The sequence below is a fragment of the Nannospalax galili genome, unplaced genomic scaffold (genome assembly GCF_000622305.1).
Source record: "Nannospalax galili isolate Female #2095 unplaced genomic scaffold, S.galili_v1.0 scaffold1118, whole genome shotgun sequence".
Lineage (NCBI taxonomy): Eukaryota > Metazoa > Chordata > Mammalia > Rodentia > Spalacidae > Nannospalax > Nannospalax galili.
The window spans coordinates 11,764-31,373 of NW_008342011.1; the positions used below are offsets into that span (position 1 = coordinate 11,764).

General features: G+C 43.3%; 1 protein-coding gene and 1 pseudogene across 2 annotated transcripts in view; one reads left to right on the forward strand and one right to left on the reverse strand.

Moving 5' to 3' along the window:
- Positions 1-19,610, forward strand: part of Kif16b (kinesin family member 16B) — a 299,448-nt gene that overhangs the window by 1,711 nt on the left and 278,127 nt on the right. For both annotated transcript variants that reach the window (XM_029565752.1, XM_029565753.1), the window contains exons 2-3: positions 12,693-12,762; positions 16,257-16,370. In XM_029565752.1, the coding sequence (XP_029421612.1) occupies positions 12,727-12,762; positions 16,257-16,370 (150 nt within the window). In that variant the 5' untranslated portion in view covers positions 12,693-12,726. The remainder of the gene's footprint in view (positions 1-12,692; positions 12,763-16,256; positions 16,371-19,610) is intronic.
- Positions 3,721-3,939, reverse strand: LOC103737953 (annotated as a pseudogene).

The following is a 19,610-nucleotide window of genomic DNA, read 5'->3' on the forward strand; positions in this document are numbered from 1 at the left end:
AAAGCAGGCACAGTAAGAAATGAAAAGCAACAACAAATAACACAAAATAGAGCAATTGTAATGATATACTATTGTGACAGTCATGGGAATGTGGTCCTTTCTCTTGATAAAGACACATATTAATATATATTCAGACTGCTTGCCCATTGCAGATAGGGAACTGTTACCATAGGCACTCTTACTCATCCAAGTGTTTGTGCTATGTAAGGACAGTGCAAAGTATTGTGAGATGTATAAAAGGCTGGACATCATCTCTGACCCAAGGCAGCTTCCAGGTGGGTGGGGAAAACAAACATGTAGTCACTCCACAGTCAACAGGTCTAACATGTTAAGTCCTGTTCCATGTTCTGGAGCTTCATACAGAAGATAGTGGCTGGGGGAGGAAGGTCATGTACAAGAAGGCCTCCTGAGGGAGAGATACTTTTATGGGCTCTGCAGGGTAAGTTAGATGGAAGAGAATGGTCCTTTCCAGGCGGAAGGACCAGTGTGAGCAAGGACAGTGGCAGCCCTTGTGAGTCCTGCAAGAAGGAATAGTTTGGAATAGGGGGCCAGGGTGTTGCTGGGTTGTGTGGTGGGATGTGAGGCTGCCTGGGCTTCTTGGGTTCTGTCTAGTGCCATGCATCTGAGGACTTGTTCCCTATTGGTGGTCTGATTATGTGCTCATAGGAACCCACTTACATAGCTCCCACCTTCAGGAGAATGGAACTGACTCAAATTAGGGGCATTAGCTTTGCAGCAGCAGTTCTCTGTACTTTGAAGTATTGATTGCCTGCTTGATTCTCGTGGCCTTTTACAGTGTCCACTCTATAGTGGCAGCTGTGTAGAATAAGTCATGTAACTTCCCTGGGCCTCATTTTCTGTCTGTGAGCTGTTATAGGCTGGGTCTCCTGTTCTCTTCTGAGTCCATCCTTCAATAAGTCCTCCATTCTCTCATGCCTCATCTTGACTCTCCCGTATCTTATTGGCTCCTCCCTGAAGAGTATCCAGAAGTTGGGTGAGAGGGTCTTTGCCTTTAGTCTTGAGCAGCAAAACTTAGTCCTTTATTATGGTTTCAGGCTTTAATATTCTGCAGGCTTTTACAGGGACCAGCCTTCTAAGACAGAATTACCTCCTGGTAGCTTGGCTAAGGCATCTGTTGTATGTAATGCATTCACCTCTCACCTAGGTTCTTAGAATGGTATGGACCTTGTTTGGGAGAAGTGAGAAAATAACCACAATCACATTTTTGATATCCTAGAGTCTGGATGAGAACCCCCCTCTCCCAGGTGGATGCCAGCAAGAGTAACCCAAAAGGTGCTATGTGTTTATGTACTTTTTTCCTGAAATTGACTGGTGGTTTGTGCTGCAGCACAGCTTAGAAGTTGCTGAGAGGCATCTGACTCTGTAGAGTCCCCCTTTGTCAGAGTTCAGGAAGATGTTACAGATCAGCCAGGGCTGTGGGTCCCAAAGTGGTGGGTCATCAGAATCTTCCAAGTGGTTAAACAGATTTCCTGGGACCCTGAGCAAGAGAGACCCATTTGCTGGGTCTGGGTTGGGACTGTCCAGATGACTCTGTTGATTATCAGGCCCAAGGTTTTGAAGATTGGACCTTTTTCTTTTTTTGGTCTTTTTGAGACAGGGTCCCCCTGTGGCCCCAGCTGGCCTGGAACTCACTATGTAGACCAGGCTAACGTTGAGCTCACAGAGATCCGCCTGCCTCTGCCTCCTGAGTGCTGGGATTTAAGGCGTGTGCCTCCACTCCTGGCAAGATTGGACCTTTTTGTCATAGGCACTCTCCCTGGCTCTACTTGGCCCTCAGCCTCAATCTACAGAGGCCTTTGTTCACTCACACATCACCCCTTGGAAAATTCTTTGAGTCCTACTTGCCTGTCTGTGCCTTTCTACTAGTCAATCCCACACCACAACACCCAGTTTTTTTCTTTAGGCATTTACCAATATCTGAAACGAGAGTGTGTAGGTATCAGTCAGTTTTCTGTTGCTGTGCCGAAACACCATGACGAAGAGCAATTTACAGACATAAGTATTTCACTTATGCTTCCAGAGGGGTAAGGGTCTACCAGGCCAGGACTCTTGGCGACAGGAGCAGGAAGCCGAGAGATCACATCTCACCCACAAACAGGAAGCAGACAGAGACCTGAAAGTGGGGCGAGAGTATAAATGTTCAAAGTCTGCCTGGCATGGTTCCTCCAGCAACTCCTAAAGGTTCCATAACCTCCCCAAACGGTGCCACCATCCAGTGACCAAGTGCAAGTAGTGTTCAAGTACCTGAGCCGATGGGTGGCAGTTCTCATTTAAACCACTGCAATTTAATTATTACTGTTATTCCCTGAAATGGACTGTTTGGCACTTTATTCCTGTACTGAGAACTCTCCCTGGCATGTGAAGGTACTCACTAAACATTTGTGGAATGAATGGCTATGTAAATCTCTCCACACAGAGTCCCAGCTAAAGGTTTATGTGGTCCCTGACTGCACGTCTCAAGAGTGAGGTTTCACTTTGTACTGAGGCCATTCATTTAGACTGTTCTTCCTTCAACCTAAAAAGGAGAAAATATAGGCAAACAAAAACCTCTCTGCATCCTTGCTTTGTAATCCCACCTCATACGTGTCAAGTATGAGTCCAAGTACGTTTGATGCATCACATGTGTGTGCTTTTATGCTTCTGAACTGAGCTGGGGTGGGCATGCTGTGTTTGCAGCCCACACTGATTTTCCTTTGTGAAGTCTTGCTGGACCCAGCTGCTTTGATCAGGAAGTGTTCTCCCTGCCTTGTGCCCCTCCCCAGGCAGCCCATGACCCCTTCTGCTCGTGGCAGTTCTGAAGGGCTACCATAGTTCTTGTTCTGCCATGGGTGGGCCCAGGCTGTAACTTGGTCTGTGTCACATCTTATGTCTCCCTGTGTCTCTGTCTCTTCCTTTCCTTGGTGTTTATCCTGAGGAGTGCATTGATGAATACATGTATGTAAGCCTCATTCAGGTTGGGTGATTTTCTGGGATCCCAACTTGTTACCTGTAACAGTTGGCTCCTAGCCCATTTGTAGGTTTATAGTACCCTCCCAGGGAAGCTGATAAAAAGGTCAACTTTAAGAGCCCCCACCTGCTGGGGTAGGGCTCAGCTCTGGAGGCACTTTAATAACCATGAGTTATAATAGTGCCCTTATCCTTCACTCCTGCCTGGGTAGCCTGTAGGGAATGGAGTGGAGGTGGTGCCCATTTATTACTGCTGCCATCTGAGTCTGGCATTAGGATGCAGGTCATGGTGCTCTGACCTAGCTGAGCAGTGTATGGTGAGCTGAGTTTTGAGAGACCAAATTGAAGTCAGGGTGATCATCTGAAAAACCCACTCTGAAGTTCTTCCCAGTAGTTTCTCCCTTGGAATTTTCTCAAGTTGGACTGAAGGCTTTTTGTGACACACACACACACACACAAGACATGTATGTGCTTTTATTTTTCTTGTGTGCAGTCTTTATTTTCAATATCAAGACACCATTACTACTCCTCACGATGAGCGCAAAGACCATGCTCTTCAGAAACATAGACTATGTATACAGCTTTGCAGAGGTGGAGGCTCGCTGACTGCTGATGGTGACTGGAGGTCAGGCAGAGAAAGGGAAGGTGCCCATCAGGGTCACTTCAGTTGCCATCCAGGTATTATCTTGTGATGCTCACAGACTGAAGGCTGTTTTTGGAAAGTTTGGGTACACAGGAATTCCATTTATTTGCCTACACTCCTGGCTGAGGTGCCATCAAATCAATGTTACTTAAGTTCCTGGCCAGCCAAACTCCCACAGCAAAGAGTCCTAAATTGAGGATCAAGTTCCCCTGGAAGTCATTCCTGGTGGCAGAGTGGTAGATGCTACGGAACCAGTTGCCCACATCTGGAATCTCAGGGGTTTTGTTGGCTGGGCCTGCAGCACTCACTGTGACCCTGCTGGATGCCATAACCATGTGTTTTAAAGACCCCCCCCAAAAAAAATTATGTGTGTGTTTTCGTACATGTATGTAAGTGTGCTCGTGTTGTGCAATGCCCATGAAAGTCAAAAGAGAACATCTGATCTCCTGGAACTGGAGTTATGGACAGTTGTTAGCTGCCATGTAGGTACTGGGAACCGAACCCTGATCTTCTACAAGAGCAGCCAGTACGCCTAACCTCTGAACCATCTCTCCAGCCCCATGTGCTTTGTTTTTTGAGGCAGAGTCTCAGTATGTAGTCCAAGTTGGCCTCAAATTGAAATCTTCCTGCCTCAGCCTCCTGGATTCTTCGATTGTACCACCACAGTGGACTTGGCTTCATCTCATGGAGAGCAAATAAGAAAAGTCAGCCCAACCCCTGGCTGTGCACTGATTTCTCCTAAGTCCTATGGATAGCCTAAAAAGGTGGTTGCAGGGAGTAGAGGGGCCCAGGATCCCCGAGTTTCATCCCATACCTTGAGGCTGGGGAGCTGACATGTACAACCTTTGCTGCTGCTTTGGGTACCCATGGGGTCTGCTTACCTACCTACCTGGCTTGGGCTTAAGGTGGGCTGGTAAGTGTATGTGCATCTGTGTCTTGGAGCCTGGGGAGTGTAGCTTGCTAAGTGAGCCTGTGCTATCTGAGTCACAAAGGTAAAGCAGTACTTAGAATAGTTATACCTAGCAACTATTTGATTATTTGAAATGAACTCACATTTTATTTAAAACTCTGCTTAAAAAAAGAAAGAAAAGAAAAGAAAGAAATGCAATTGAGTAGAGCCACATAACTGAGTAGTTTGTTGGGCCTAAGGAATCTGGAATGCTTCTGGAAGACAGGAGGGGGTTGTTGGAAGTGGTTTGGTTCTTGGCTGTCATTTTGCATGGTGAAAACACACAGGGGTGGAGAAGGGCAGCAGCCAATCTAGAGAGCATCAGAGGCTAAGCCAGGGCAGGCATTGTCCTCCATGTGGCCCCTTGCCAGCAGAGGAAGCTGAGTTGGCCATAGACTTGTCCAGAAGCAGGAGGAGGCACCCAGTGTTTCAAAGCAGGGACTGCTGTCTTTTAATTCGCTACGTTGATTTTAATTATAAAAGTAATATCAAATCATGCTAAAATAATTCCACCAGTGAAATGTTGAAATTCATTTTCTTATCCCCTGAGGCCCTGCTGACTCTCTACAGAGGTACCAGGCAAACAGCTTCCCATTTTTTCGCTCAGAAATGTTTTGTGCATTTAGAAACATGCATATTCTTCTGGCTCTATTGAACTGCAGACTTGATGACCGTTGGCAAGCGCTTTTGTTGCTTGCTCTTTCTGCTGCTTATAGAGTCTCTTGAGTTTCTTTCCATTATATTATAAATGGAGCTCATATATTCTTTTTTTTTTTTAATACAGCTTTTTGTTTTATTGTTGCTATTGAGTGTCCTTCCACCAAAATGAGAGCAGTGAGATACTGGTTTATCTGGTTATAGCATGTGAGTTACCAGGCAAATAGGAAGGTTCTGTTTTGCTTCAGAATAAAACAATAATAAGATAGGGGCTCAGTTTGGAAATCCTCCAATCTGACCATGTTATGAAGTAACCAAATGCTATTAAAACAATGGGTGGAGTCAGTTTGAATTGCTGAATAATTTAAAAACATTTTTTAAAAAAATCTGGATTGCCATAGGCTTTTTTTTTCTAATTCTAAGCATTTTCCTACTAGCTTGTGGAGAGCTGACATAGTTCTCTCTTTCTGATTGGATACTTTGAATCTTTTCCCTTCCCTTCTGCCCTTTACCCCTGCAGTATTGATCTATAACTCAGCGTTCTTGCTCCAGCTGGCTCATTTGTAACATCTGATGATCTAGTTTCCAGACCTTTCAGATAAATTACTTATTTATATGAAGGGACTGTAATTGACTTTTTGGTTGAGAAACCCAATTCACTGGAGTGGCTGGGGAGAGACATAGTTCATTTTGCTCTATTATCAAATCAATGTTCAAATGATATTTTAGGATTATTTATTTTCCTCAATATAAGAAAAAATGTCAAAATTTATTTCCCATGTTTCTTAAATGTTAGAGGAAATTGACCTGAGGCTGGAGAGCGTTCAGTGCCTGGGCTTAGGCGGTGCTGGGTAAAGCAGTGAGAGACCAGGTGCTCTGTGCTGAACTGTGACTGTGCCCTTGTGCTTGGTGGATCTGGTGTGGCTGTTTGACAAGCTGGGTCCTTGCTTCCCTGGACTAGTTGGAGAGATCACATCAGTAGAGACAAAGCCCATGGGAGTGGGATGAACTAGAGGGGTCTACAAGAGACATGTTTCTGAAGGTTGATTAGGAAGAACCAGTTAGAGTAAATCCCAGACAAGCTTTGTACGTATGAGAGTATGTGGGAGAAGTGGGAAGATGTCAGAAGAATAGCAGGCCATAGGGAGACCAGAGTAGGCAGAAGATGGCATTGTTGAGTAGGTGTGGTGAGAGCTGGTCATACAGTAATTCAGTCAGTTAACCCAGCAGATGCAGAACCGCTTCTGGTGGCATCTGAGTGGCAGGCCCTGTGCAGGGTGGGCAGAGCGTGAATTCAGGCAGTGGTCCTTGCTCCTAAGGACTTTACTGTTTAGTAGATGAGACAAGCAGAGGCCAGCTAACGAGGGGACAAGAAGGAGGGCTCTAGAAGGCTGTATGGAGGGTGAGTTTGTATGTGTGTATGAATGTATCTAGAGGCATGGTTGGGAGCTGGCCAGGTATTAAAATGGCAGTATGAGTCAGGGCAGATCATGAAGGGCTTTCTATAGTACTGACAGTTGGCCTTTGTCCTGTAGACTTTGAGAAATCCCAAAGTAGCATAAAGCAGAATGCTTCATGGTGAGATGGCCTTTTGGAAGACTGTCTGACAGCAGAGAATGGAGTGTACAAGGGAGGGGACTAGACTAGAGGCAGTGAGCAGTGGGACTGGCCTGACCTGAAACTAGCTTTGGAGTGGGGAGATAAGGTCAAGGTCGGCAGGTCGTAGAGTACGCAGGACTCAGTAACTGAGCATTGGGCCAGGGGTCACTGGAGTTTTCATCTTCTTATTTTTCATCTTTGAAGTATTTGCAAGTCTAACAACCCCTGGGGTCTACCTGGAATGCAAACATCGAAGGAGGAGTTCCACATTAATGGGTATTTTCTATGGGTATTTTCAGTAACTAGCATGAGATTTTTCTCTCTGGCTAAAATTCTACCTAGCATCTTCCTTAGAAAATCTGTAAGATTAGTTCTGGAGTAAAGATGTATCTTTTTTTCTTACAGTTGTACTTTGATACTTTCAGAAACAAGCTGCGCGATTGTGGAAGTAATGTGAGATTTCCGGAACAGATGGCCTTCTCTTTAATTTTGATGACCTCCAATTATGTTTTGAAATGGTTTCAAACTCTTGACTGCAGCCCCAGAGGGACAATGGGAGACAGTGTGGGTCCAGTAGAAGCTAGAAGTTGGTGGTTTGGCAGGGACTTGAGAAGGAGGGAACCTGACTGCCAGGATACTCAGGGGACTTCTGAAGTCAGATCTTGCCATTCACTGCTCTGGGTTAGAAGTCACAGTACCACTTAGCAGACAATAGGGGGAGGGTTAGCTGGCCATGCAATTTTAGAACTAAAATTTTTAAGTCAAAGAGCAAAGTAAATTTCATGGTATAAGAAGCAGGTGAAAGAGCAAGGCATTGTGATGTCATACGGATTTCACTGCTCCTCAGTATCTTCCATGGAGGTTGTGGGGACGGCAGGCTCCTGTGGTAGGGCTTCACATTCTTCCTTTCAAACAAGTTCCCCCAGGGCTGCTAGTGCTGTTAGTTCCTGGGGCACATTTGAACAGTCAGGGTCTGAGCTGGGGTTCCTGTCTTTGGGGAGATAAGACTTCTTTGAGAAACTGTGAACAGCCCTCAGAGCAGTGACCTGCTGTACTCTGTACTCCTCCCACCACCACCCAGCCAGGATAATTTAAGGAGGCCACAGAGCCTTTACTACACCCATTCTCTCTGTGGTCAGTTGTGATTTTAGAAACGGCTGACTGATAGAAAGATGCTTGTATTACATCACAGCCTCTCATCCGGCATCTATTAGTGCTTTTTGTGGAGGAGGTGTTAATTTAAAAATGAAAAGTATTTATTTTTTTTTATTTTATGTGTATGAGTGTGTTGCCTGCATGCATGTAAGTGCACGCGTGTTGTGCGATGTCTACGAAGTCAGAAGAGGGCGTCAGAGCCCCTGGAACTGGAGTTACAAATGGTTGTTAGCTGCCATGTGCTGGGAATTGAACCCTGGTTTTCTGTATCTAGTGCTTTTAACTGCTGAGCCATCTCTCCAGCCCCTAAAAGTACTTTTGAGATACTTAGTGAGTTGAATAAGTGATGATGTAGAGGACCCACCCTGTAAGTTTAGCTGCTTCTAGGTTCTGAGACAGAAATCCTAGAATGCTGGGCTTTCAGTGGGGATAGCGTGAGCCATACTGCTATCCTTCCAAAGCAAGGATTGAAGTAGTGTGAGGCCAACCACAGTCATTCATGTCTACTAGTCCCAGGAAGCCAGATGGTTTTGTTTACCAGGGGTATTCATTGATAGTAGTTGTTTTAAAATTCAAGTTCCAAGCATAGAAGGTTATTGAGTGAAAAAGAGCCACTGTGGAAATGAGCAGCATCAAGATGGGGTCTGCAGTGCAGATAAATCTAGTGTGGTTGGGCTAGGCGTGCTCTTCGCGGTTGAGTGCTGTAGGGAAGGTGTGATTTGATGAGCCATTTGTTTTATGGTCGTATGAACATGGAGTGGCCTAGGGGCTAGTCTTATTTTTGTGTTTTAAAAACTAGTGGTCTGGAATGGAGGCCCTTTTCAGATTGGCATAGAAATGCTAAACAGGCTTTGGAAATCCCTGATAGGCCTTGGATAGTGTTTACTGCTTCATGCTCTTGGGGGTTTATTGTTGATGACTGATAATAATTCTGTCTCTTATCCTGAGGTGACTAGGAGGCTACCCCAGATGGTTCCTCACCATCTGATTAAAGTAAATCCCAACTATCCAGTCATTTCACTTGTAATTATTTCAGTGTATACTGGATATCAAGAAGGGTGAGTTTTTAAGTCATCATGTTGCTCTTGACACCTAAGATATTAATTATAATTCTTTAATATCACCAAATGTCTAGTTAGTGTTAATATTTCTCTGCATATGTTATAATTTATGTGTTTATTGGTGTTTGTGTGTGTGCGTGCATGTGTGCATGTTTGTGTGAAGGGTAGAAGTTGATATCAGGTGCCTTCCTCAGCCACTCTCCTTTTTCTATGTGGTACGTGGTCTCTCACTGAACCTGGAGCTCACCCATTCGGCTGCACTGGCTGCCAACAAGCCCTTTGGGTTCTGCTATTTCCTCCTCCAGTGCTGAGATTACAGCAATGCATTGCCTCACCTGGCTTTTTACATGGGTGCTGGGGATCTGAACTTAGGTGTTTGTGCTTGAGCAGCAAGCACTTTACTAATGGAGCTCTCTCCTAGCCTCCATATATTATAAGTTATAAAAATGCTCTTTCTGTGTGGATTGAGGCTGGGTGGTTGACAGTGGTTTAAAGTAGTTTATGATGGATGGGCTGTCTTTCCTTCTTTCTGCTCTTTGCAGTTTGTTATTGTTACAAGTAAGCTGGGTCATTTATTCGCACTTTGTAATAAGCTAGATTTTGCTGATTCCCTCCCCTGAAGGTTTGATCTGTTCCCTGTTCCCCTTGTGTTTCCTGGTGGCTCAGTGTAGATCTGGAGAGGAACAAGACTCCCAGACAGTGGTGTTTGTACTTCCTTTAGGCAGGACATACCAGCCTGGGCTATCTTGCAGAGGCTGGGCAAGCAGACACTGATCGTCGCTGTCTAGAGCCACTAACTCACCAGGGGTAACAACACCATCATATTTTAATTCTGTCATTTCTTCTACAGATTTTAGCTGGGATACCTAAGGTGGAACTTCTGTTTAGGTACCTACTCTCACATAGCCATTATGAAGACAGATGGGATTAAGTATTTGATTCTTTTCCCTTATTTACCATCTGTCTACTAATGTTCAGTGTAATAAGACAGTTCCTTTGATCCTCCAAAGGGGACCTCTCTTAATTTTTATTTTTGAATTAAGAGTTGATGTGCTTTATTAAGAATATTCTTTGTGTTTCGTTGAAGTTATTACCCTTTTGTTTAAATTTCTCCCCTTTGGCCAGTGGGAGAATTTTAGGTTGGCACTTAAAGCCTCTTGACATGACCCCTGGTATATGAGTCTCTGGTAGGGCTTCTCATAGCACAGTAACTGGTCTTCCCCATGGCCAGTACTCTAAGAGGGGAGAGCCAGCAGGACAGAGGCTACAGTCTTGTAATCAGCCCTGGGAATGTCACTTGGGCTATTTGTGTTCTAGTCATTGAAAGTGACTCACCAGGTTCAGTGTACTCCAAGATTGGGGGCATCTTGGGCCATTTTGGAGCTTGCCTTCTATAACCTTAGGGATCTGTAGTGTCCCTGCTTTCTCCAGTGAGGAGGATTATGTATTTGAATTGAATAATTTCTTTAAGATGCCCAGAATGGTATTTAGAAACTATGCTTTGAGTATGAGATTCTAGATCTTTTCAGTTGAGAAAACTAGGGAATACAGGTTGAGTATCCCTTATCTGAAATGCTTGGGACCAGAAAGACTTCAAAGTTCAGATTGTTTCAGATGTTGGAATGCTTGCATATATAGAGTGAAATATCTTGTGGTCCTGACAAGAGGCTAATCATGAGAGTCACTTATGTTTTATAAGCACATAGCTTAAAGGTGATTGTGTACAACATTTTCACGTGCCTGCCTTTTTACTGTGACCTGTCATGTGAGGTCAAGTGTAGAACTGCCACTTGTGGCATTATCAGTGCTTAGGAAGCTGTGTGTTTTGGAGCATGTTGGATTTTAGATATTTAGATTAGAGATATCAACCTGTGGTTTTATTTTCTGTCTCCCCCCCCTTTATCTTTAGATAAAGCTCATGCTACTATTTCCCATTCAGAATCAGGACTATGTAGTTTTTACTTAAGCTCTTCAGTTTTGAGTCTGTTTTACTGTATTCAGTTTGGTCAATTGTCAGCGGCTCTCAGTGATACCAGCATAGCTAGTCATGTATCATCTCACAGTATATAAACCACAGAATAACCACTGAAGTAGATTATTAGTCTGTGAAGATTCATTCTACCACAATGTATAGTTACATCCCTCCTTATGTTATTATGGAAACGGTCTTTCACTGTGTGGTACACATTACTTCAACGTTCTATTGAATTTATATTATTATTATTTTATTATTAGTATTATTATTATTATTATTGCCCCGAGTTCCGAGTCTCTCTGTATCCCCAGCTGGCCTGGAACTCACTATGTAGACCAGGCTGGCCATGAACTCACAGAGATTCACCTGCCTCTGCCTCCTGGGATTAAAGGCGTGTACCACCACGCCCAGCAGAATTTTAGGTTGTTTAAAATAAACTTTTTTTGCATACTTAATTTTCTAAAGATGATTCATAGATCAAGTTCTATTCAAAGTAATCTATCCCTTATCACTGTCTCTTGTCTTTCATTTTTTTCCTTCTCAGTAAGTAACCTCTTGAAAAATGCTGAGGTTACCCTTTTGAATCCTACATATAAGCAACATCATTCTAAATGTATTCTCTTTTGACTTAGGTTGGAGTTTTGTCCCCATAAAGGTCTTATCAGTTGAAAATATAAACCAGAATGCCTGGAGTGCACCTAACCTACCTAGCATTGTGTAGTTTATTATCACATGACACTGTGCAGTACACACCATAGAGTATGTGTAGTTTCCCTCGGATTTCAGGGCCAGTTGACTGACTGGGATCCGCAGCTTGCTGCTGCAGCCTAGCATCACTAGAGAGGATTGGCCAGCCTTGGAGACGATCATCATTGAAGTCAGGATTAGGACTGAATGTGCATCACTTTTATTCCATAGTGTAGTTCAAAAATTGAAGTCAAACCATGGAAAGGTAAGGACTACCTGTGTTTTTCTGACCTTGCACTCTACTTAAACCATGTGTACTGATGATGCTGTAAATTACATAGAGATTGTTCTTTTTCCTTTTTGACTCTCATTGCATTCTTTTGTCTAGCTATGTGGTCCTTTTGTTTAGTTGAGACATATCTCTATATGTAGCTAAGACTGGCCTTGAACTTATGTTCTTCCTCTCTCAGCCTCCCAAGTGCTGGGGTTACAGGTCTGTGCCTCCTAACTCATGGTCCTTACTCTAGAGAACTATGCTCTTCCAAGTTTTCTTAACTACCTGTTCAGTGCTTTGTGAGAAGTGTTATTCCTAATGGACATGACAAGATGGAGAGAGGAGGAGGGGGCAGTACCCTGGCTATTCCTGGGAGCTGCCTGTAGCTGTGCATACTCCAGCTTTTATCTTAGTTTGTGTCCAGGCAGCTGGGGCTGCCTTTTCCACGAGGCTCAACTCTTCACAGCATCTGTTATTTCAGTCCCTGACCTTTCTCATAACTAGAAATTCTTTTAGGCTTAGACAGCACATTGTCAGTCCTAGTTTCTGATGGTGGCATCTTTCCTGTGTATCTCCATGTTTATAACATTAGGGAAGATTTGGGAGCAGTGCTGCTCCTCAGATGTCATTTCAAAGCAAGGCCCCTTATGTGAAAGTAAACAAAACAGGTTTAATTTAAAATAATCTTCTGTCTCCTGACCCTTACTGTATTATTTATGTTGCAGGGAAAAGGACTTGGAGGCCAAGTTCATTATTCAAATGGAGAAAAGCAAAACGACAATCACAAACTTAAAGGCAAGTAGTGACCTGGCCCTGCTGCTGTTCTCAGAGCTCCTCGGTGGGGTGATGCCGACAAACAAAGCACGCCTGCCCTTCCTACACCTCCGTTTCTTGGGGCAGTTAGCCACATCAGCTTACTCTTGGCTGGGGCTCAGTATTGAAGCAGAAGCATTGATCTGTTCTTTTTTTTTTTCTTCTGACCCTTTTTTTCTTCTGCCCTGGTTTTACCTGACCTGGAAGTCAGATGCAAGCGGTTGCTCTGGTCTGTGAGCTTCTTAGTGTAGACCAGACCCTGGCATTTCCACCCTGTACCCTTGTCATGAGTCCTTGCCTGGCAGTTGACTATGTTCTGTGAAGTACTAGAGAAGTTTTGACCATAGATTTGATTAAAAAATAATTAAAAAAATTTTTTTGGAGACAGGATTTCATGTAGCCCAGACTGGCCTTAAACTTACTATGTAGCTGAACATGATCTTGAACTCATTCTTCCATCTCTCCAGTGCTAGGATTACAGTGTGTGCTGTTTACTTTACGACCAGGGTCTCATGCATGCCAGGCAGGCACTCTAACAACTGAGCTGTATCACTAGTCCCTTGTTTTGATTTTTAATGAAAATCATTATGTATTCTAATCCTCACAGAAGATCTGATAACCATTATTTGTTATTAACTGAGGAAATGAAAGCTTAAAAAGCAAAGAAACACCCCCCTCTCCCCAAATTGCATTACATTCTGGAAAAAAAATTAGAAAACCTCCAACAGTTTTCCCAAATAGCAAATTCTTCCCTTTTGCCTTTAAAATATCCTGCTTATTTCTTTGGTTAGCACACTTGTTAAGGACCTTGAATGCTTTTCATTCGGGGAGGAAATGGGCATAAAACAAATACTAAGGAAATCACATGCTTTCTGGGCTTAGCTCCTTTCTCCTTTGGTATTTGTCATCAGTTCAGAGGTCTGGGTTGCTGAGGCCTGCTGCTTAATGGCCAAGTGCAGGTCAGGCTCTAGTTCATGTCTGAGGAATACCTTTCTATTTATTCATGTCCGTAGGTAGTAGATATTCTGAAATCCACTTTCAAAGCTGTGCAATTTGATCTCTAGTGACAGGAGCAGGGATACTACTGTCTCCCCATGGGGCAGTGCTCAGAGTGCTGGTGTGGTTCCCTCTTTGAGACATTCTCCACTAGGATGTCTTTCTTCCTGGACTTAGTACAGTGCTCAGCACAGCAGGGTTCTCTGGCCTGCCCCAGCCGTCTCTCCTTTGGCCTCATTCATCCCTCAGGTGTCTGTGGTTCCCAGTCTACTCTCTGCTCTTCCTTTCTTTGCTTCATGTGCCTCTGTGTGCTCATAGTGGTCTGGATGGATCTTTTGTGTGTGCTGTGGAACCTGCTTTCCTTTATTATTCTGTTGCCTTTTGTGTTTCACACACATTTCCTCCTCTTGATGACTTGAGTAGTTAGAACATTTGTGCAGATAATGTTTTCCTTTTTAAATTTATTTTTTCTTTTAATGTAATATTTTTATTCTTTGAGATTTCATATATGCATACAGTGTATTTTGATCACATTCATCCCCCCTTCCTCTTAACTCCTCCTAGATCTACCTCCCACCCTGTCTTGTCCCCTTTGTGTTCTCCTTTAAAAAAATAAAGAACCCATGGAGTCCATTTGTGCTGCCTATATACTCATGGTTGTGTGACCATACACTGGAGTGAGGTCAACCTGCCAGGGCCTCACCCTTGAAGAAAACTAACTCTCCTCCAGAAGCCAGCAACTGTCAATAGCTCTGCAGCTAGGGGTTGGGATTGTTGTGCTAGAATGTTGAATGACTTGATCTTGTGCAGGCAACCATGGCTACTGTGAGTTTGTGAGTGCAGTGGTCCTGTCATACCCTGAAGACACCGATTCCTTCTGGTCCTCCACAGCCTCTAGCTCTTACCATCTTTTGGCCTCCTCGTTTGCAGTGATCCCTAAGCCTTGGGGGAAAGGGAGATGATGTAGATGTCCCATTTGTAGCTGAGCACTTCACAGACACTTTTCTCTGCACTTTGACCAATTGTTTCTGCGGTAACTGCCATCCCCTGCACAAAGAAACATCTCTGATATCACTGATGAGATCTGAGTACTGCACTAATCTGTGGGTATAGAGATGTGAATTTAGAGGGTGTGCTGGATAGCTTTAGTGTCAACTTGACACACCTGGGTTGAGGGAGCCTCAATTGGGGAATTTCCTCCATTGGACTGGCCTGTGGCCATGTCTGTGGGGCATCTTCTTGATTGTTGAGTGATGTGGGAGGGCCCAGCCCACAGTGGGCAGGTGGCCCTGTGTTGGATAAGCTGAACAGGGGCCAGGGGAGCAAGCCAGTGAGCAGCATTCCTCCATGGCCTGTGCTCCAGCTCCTGCCTCCAGGTTCCTGCCCTGAGTTCTTACCTTGGGCTCCCTGATGAACTGTGATCTGGGAGATGTAAGACAAATAAACCCTTTCCTCCCCAAGTTGGTATTGATCAGAGTATTTTGTCACAGCAATGAAGAAACAAACCAGGACAGAGGGCACTTTGATACTCTGTCCATTTAATAGAATAATAATAGTGGGTTCACACCTGGGGTCTGTGAGCTCCCCAGCCATGACTTCTTGGCCAGATTTATAGTACAAGATATGTGTTTTTCTCCTGTAAACAGGTTTTAAATCCAAGCAGAAAGTGGCTGGTTACCCCCATGACATTTGTGCCACACCTATGGAAGATGTCTGGATTTTTTATGTTTTAATATGCTATTATTTTCATTACTGATGTTCTAGCAACTTTTAAAATTAATATGTAAAATATATTGAAAGATGAAGCTCTTTAAGCATGTGTCCAAGGTGTAAGGCTTTTGGGCATATGGTTTTAGGGTTTAATTTAAGCATATGTAGCCTGGTACATAAGATTTATGCAAACATCATGATACTCTCACAGTATGATGTATCTTAGGAGAGATTTCATTCAGAAAAGGAGAACTTCATTCAGAAAAGATGAAGTGTTGATATACTTCATACCTTGATATGCAGGGAGGCTAAATGGAAGAGGAGACATCTGATCTGGAGTTTTCGAGAGGTCACCAAAACACACAACTCCAGGGGGCACCAGTTCCATCAGAATCAGTGTCCAGCATCCCTGGAATTGTACAAAGCCCAGCTCTGGTGGGACCGCGTAGAGGAACCAGTCAAAGTCATGCCAGATAGGAGGACAGAGCCTGATTGCACAGTATATTCATAGAAGATAATCATAATAAAAAAGACAAGAGTTGTAGCTGTGAATCATAATACAGAGAGCCCGAATTACTTAAGTTATATTCATTTGTTTTTATTTTTTAGGGAGGCCAATAGGAATTAAATGCTAATGGTAATGATCTTAATATTTTTTAGGTACAGAGATTTTTTCCTAAATTAAGTTCCTTGTTAAATGACTTGACTCTCTATATGATTATCATCATTACCTTTTTCTTATTATTACCATTGGGATCCTTTTTTTTCAGATACCAGAAGGAGGGACTGGGGACTCAGGCAGAGAACGAACCAAGACCTTCACCTATGACTTCTCTTTTTATTCTGCTGATACAAAGAGTCCAGATTATGTTTCACAAGAAATGGTATGGTTTGATGTCTCAAAATCTTTTTGTTTCCTTATTCAAGAAAGGCATGCCTGCTTTAAAACACTTCAAAAGAGCTTACTAGGTTTTTTTTTTTTCCCCCTGAATATAATTTATATAAAATTAGCCTCTGGTAACTTAGCTTTTAAATTGTAAGTTAGGAGTGTTTATATAAGCCTGAAAATCCAGTTCTCAAAATGTTGATCTTTTTTCACTTTTGAGTATGATGATCTTAAATTACTTGTTTTTAAAACGGGCATGACTGCTGTTTTGAAGGGGCTCTTCAAGTGCAGCACTGGGGAGGGGAGAGTTCTAGATACTCAAGTCTGGGAAATAAGCCTCTTTGTCTTGAGCCACGCTGTGATACAGAGCTTAGGAGGTAAGTATCAAACTCAAACCACATTTCTCTTGCTTTTGTGGATCACTATAAGTTCTAGAAAGAATTCCAGAAAGAGTGTTTCATCTAGAATCTTTCTATAACCTAGGCTGATGCTGGCATTTGTCCAAGAAACAAATGTGATCTAGACATATTGATCAAGGTGTTCCCAGGAAGCCATTGAGACACTGATGGTGTGAACAGAAAGAAAGTATATGCTCCTGGGTGGGCAAAAGCAGGTCATTGAGCAGAGTGGGAGAGCACTAATGTAGGCGGGAGAGCATGGCTGCATCACCGAGGAAGTGCACGGCATAATCACTGGCCTCATCCTGGCTTTTCAACAGCTCACTTAGATTTCTTAGTAAGAAATCTTGCTTCAGGTCTTCATGTGTTAACGTATGTAGGAGCTCCTTGTCAGCTTGCTCAAGGTTGGAATCCGTGCAAGGACTCTAGAGAACTAGAGCATGAAGAAATACTAGTGCGCCCAGCATCAGAGTCAGTGGCATTGCCTGAGAACTTGTTAGAATGTGGAGTCTCAGGATTTTTCTTTTTTAAAATACAGGATGGTACTCTGTAGCCCAGGCTGTTCTGAAACTCAGTGTTGGAGTTATGGACATGAGCTTTCATACCATACTCAAAATCATCGATCTTTTAAAATATTGTTGACAAGACCCCTAATGATTTGCATGTGCTTTGATATATGAGGACTATAGTTGGTTTAGAGGAAGTTTGTGAAGAGATTGGCTTTCTGAGTCAGTGCAGATGTTGAAGTTGAAACACTAGAGTGATTGTATCTAAAAAAATGTGGCCTCAAGCATCAGTCATTGGAAAAGGGAATGAAAACTCTGCAAAGAGAGGCAGTAGCTGTTTTAATAGGGGAGCAGGAAGAGGAAGAGGAATTGATGTTTGACTTTGCTTTAGACTCAGATACTGCTTGATGTTGTCTGTTTAATCATCACAAGAACCAGATGAGGTGAATTTAGGTTCCTGCTGGTGCATGGATAGAGAGGGCAGCCTGTCACACAAATAAATGAGAGATGAGTGAGTGAGGGAGGGACTGTGGGGTGGAGGTGACTGGAATGTCAGCAGTGGGGAGTCTGGCATAGATGACTACAGGCATGGAACCCATATTGATGGCCTGGTACAAGGAAGGGGAATGAAGTGGCCCAAAGTAGGGAATTTTAAGTGAAAAACGAGTTCATTGTAGAAATCTCCAGAATGTCTTCAACTCAGGATGAAGAAGTCAAAGTCATACAAGACAGGAAGACAGAGTCTGACTGGACATTGTGTTCATGTAAGCTAATTATTAATAAAAACAGGAGCCATAGCTAAGGGTCGTAATACAGAGAGCCTGGCTGAATGAAAACCCTTGAAGAGCTTCATTTCTATCATATTCAGTGAACTGCTAAATTGTACTTCTTTCACCTGAATTTGAGATCTTTTGAGGACAGAGGGCTATGTGGAAGGAAAGCCCAGCGATGAAGTCAAGCGTTGTGTGACTTGCAGGACCTGGCTGGGGAATGTCTGCTGACCAAATGAACTCGTGTACAGATGGTGATTAATTTATGGGAGTAGATGACATTCTTGAGCTGCACAAGAGTGAAGGTGAGGGATGTTAGAACAAGCTTAACTCTTTTTTTGGAAGTTGAAAACAAATGCTAGATTGTGAAAAGCTTTTCACCGGCAAGGAACATATTACACTTAAGTGCATGCATAGCGTCTCTTGCCAGTTGTTGCAGGGACTTTTACTGGGAGTGACCTGAGAGACTAAAACAGGTATGTTTGTCCACAGTCCACACTGCTGTTTATCGCATACTAATAAGCCAATATAGATGCAGGAAAATAATTATCTTTAAAATAACTCCTCTCATTAAAGTCTTAGTTTTGAATGGCGACTGAACTTTTCAGGCTGTGGTTTCATGCATGGGAAGTGAGCAGACAGCTACTGCCCCATCTGTAGACAGGGAACCATGCAAGCCAGCACGATACCAGCTCGCCCTCTTCATTTCTTCTGTTTGAATCAGCCAACATAAAACTATATTGAGAAGAGAAAATATATGCCAGTTACTATAGTTAAGTTTCCTTTGAGGTTAAAAAAAAAAAAAAATACCAGGTAAGAGAACCATTATTTTAGAATTAGGAAAAAAAAAAAAAAATCAATGAGCAATTTAAACCCACAGTCTTGTAAATTAAAGACCATTAAATAAGGTCTTAATTTTCTTAATGGTTCTTCAAAACTCTAAAGGGAGGCTTTGATCTCACACAACCTGTTCCTTAATTCAATCCTGGAGAAATTTGAAACTAGCAATTTCCCTGTTGCCAAGCTAGGCGGCAGCTTCTTTGCTTCAGCAGTGCCCTCTTGTGGGCGATTCCTCTTCAAGAGGCCCTAGAGATGCCTTGCATCACTCTTGAAACCAACTTTAAAGTATCTCCACACATAGCAAAGCAGATGGGGGTAACCAGGTCAGTGAGGGATTTAGGCAGGATTTTGGTGCTAATGAGGCCATCAGTCTTTTAAATCTGGCCTCCCCTTCCTACCTGGTACTGTAGCAGATGCTGGAGTGTTCTGTGGTAGGAACCCGAGAGGGCAGCTTGTTTCACTGGAAGACCTCTGGAGATGAGGGCAGTGTCAGCTTCTGTGTCTCTACCTGTCTATGTGTGGGTTACCTGATGCTGAGCCTGAACTAGGCCTGGTGTCACCTCCTTACTTACCTTTTCTAGACGTGTTCTACCGTTGTGGCCATCAGTGCCAAGAATCTGTGGCTCCTAAGTGTCAGAAAAGTATCCAGGTGAGTGTTCTGCTTTCTCACAAGGTAATAAAATAAGAAGTGTGGATTTACCCTAGGCAGAATTCTTTAAAAATT